Source organism: Pteropus alecto, unplaced genomic scaffold (assembly GCF_000325575.1).
Source record: "Pteropus alecto unplaced genomic scaffold, ASM32557v1 scaffold313, whole genome shotgun sequence".
Taxonomy (NCBI): Eukaryota; Metazoa; Chordata; class Mammalia; order Chiroptera; family Pteropodidae; genus Pteropus; species Pteropus alecto.
In genome coordinates this window covers 1,032,303-1,033,712 of record NW_006434832.1, presented here as the reverse complement: position 1 = coordinate 1,033,712, position 1,410 = coordinate 1,032,303, and the positions used below count along the sequence as shown (strand labels likewise).

Here is a 1,410-nt window from a genome sequence, read left to right as displayed (position 1 = left end):
GCAGAACATACAGTTCCACAGAAGCGTTGCTACTCTCAGGGGCCCTGCCTTGTCTGTCTGCTGCAAAGCTGCCAGCTCTGTGCTGGTTTGTGGCACGCCCCTGAGTAGCTAACAGGACCCCCACTTGGGATGGGTCAGCAGGGAGCAGGAATTCACAAGGGGAGCCCAGCCATCTCTGTTCCTCTGCATTGCTTGGGCTCTTTAGCCCTATCCGAGTTCTGAGTCCCACTGAGAAATACCGCTTTCTGCCATTGCCACCCCCAGAATTTACCGTCCAGCCCAGCATCTGAAACTGGGAAGGGGATCCTCAGAAAACTTTTTTCAGTGAGAAGATGAAGCTGTTACCCCCACCTTCCACCCACATGACAGGGTAGGGGAACAGGGACCATCTCAGGACAGTCCAAGGCCAAGAACAAGTGGCAGACTTACCTGGACTTGTGAGGCCAAGGGCAGCAGGCTGCCCACTGGACCCCCGCCCTTCCCATGGCCTGAATCACCTCTCAGTAACAAGCTCCGAGCGGGCAAGTGGAAGGGTGAAATTGTTTGAACTCCAGTTCCCCAGACACACCAAAAGCTGACACCTGGATATTCTCCCAGAACAGGCCTGTCACTCAGCTGTCAGCCTAGGCCGAGTGAGGCAGGGAGAGGAATCCACCTCTTAGCAGGAAGAAACCTCAGAGGTCATCTTGTCCAACCTCCCCCTCCCCCAAGCTGCAGCTGGAGGGAGGAGGTGCTGGCACCCTTTTCCAGCTCCCTCTTCATCTGTCTCCCTTTGTCTTTCTCCCTCCTTCAGTGGACCTGTGCCCCTGTTCACCATGAAGGGCCCCAGGCCAGCACCTTCCTTCCCTGGGACCTCAGCCCGCAAGAAGAGGCGCGTTGTGAGGTGAGGTTGGGAGGTTTAGGGGGAGAAAAGCTTTCACCAGGGCAGTGGACACCTGGGCCAACTACAGGCTTCTGTGTGTCTCTGTACCCTTTGGAGCCAGTAGTAGGGGTCTTATGAGCAGGGTCAGCGTCTGGTTCTCTGACCGAGGGCCCCTTGGCTCTTGCTGTTATAGGATTACACTAGAAGTGAAGGGTATCTTCTTTTGGTTAAAGGCTACAGGCTCCCTCTCCACAGGGCAGACACTCAGTGTTCACCAATTAATCCAGGGAATGGGCTACCTACCTCCTCACCTCTACTTTCCTCCCAAACCCCACTAAGCTCCCTTTCCCCTCCACCCCCACCCTGCCTCTCCCACCCTCAGATCTGGCCTTGGAGGCTTTTCTTGAGGCCCAGGCTTCCCCTGCTCTCAAGGCTTGATGTCTAGCTCCACCTACCCCCACCTGTAGTCCAAGGGCACGGCTGTGACCTTCCTTCCTTCCCTCAGTTCCTCAGTTTCCCGCCGTCGTCGCCTTGCCCGTCCCCAGCAG

At 56.7% G+C, this 1,410-nt stretch overlaps 1 protein-coding gene across 1 annotated transcript in view; it reads left to right on the top strand.

Moving 5' to 3' along the window:
* KIF18B (kinesin family member 18B) overlaps positions 1-1,410 on the top strand; it is a 19,214-nt gene that overhangs the window by 16,318 nt on the left and 1,486 nt on the right. The window contains exons 14-15 of the mRNA XM_025045610.1: positions 794-883; positions 1,368-1,406. Coding sequence (XP_024901378.1) covers positions 794-883; positions 1,368-1,406 — 129 coding nt within the window. The remainder of the gene's footprint in view (positions 1-793; positions 884-1,367; positions 1,407-1,410) is intronic.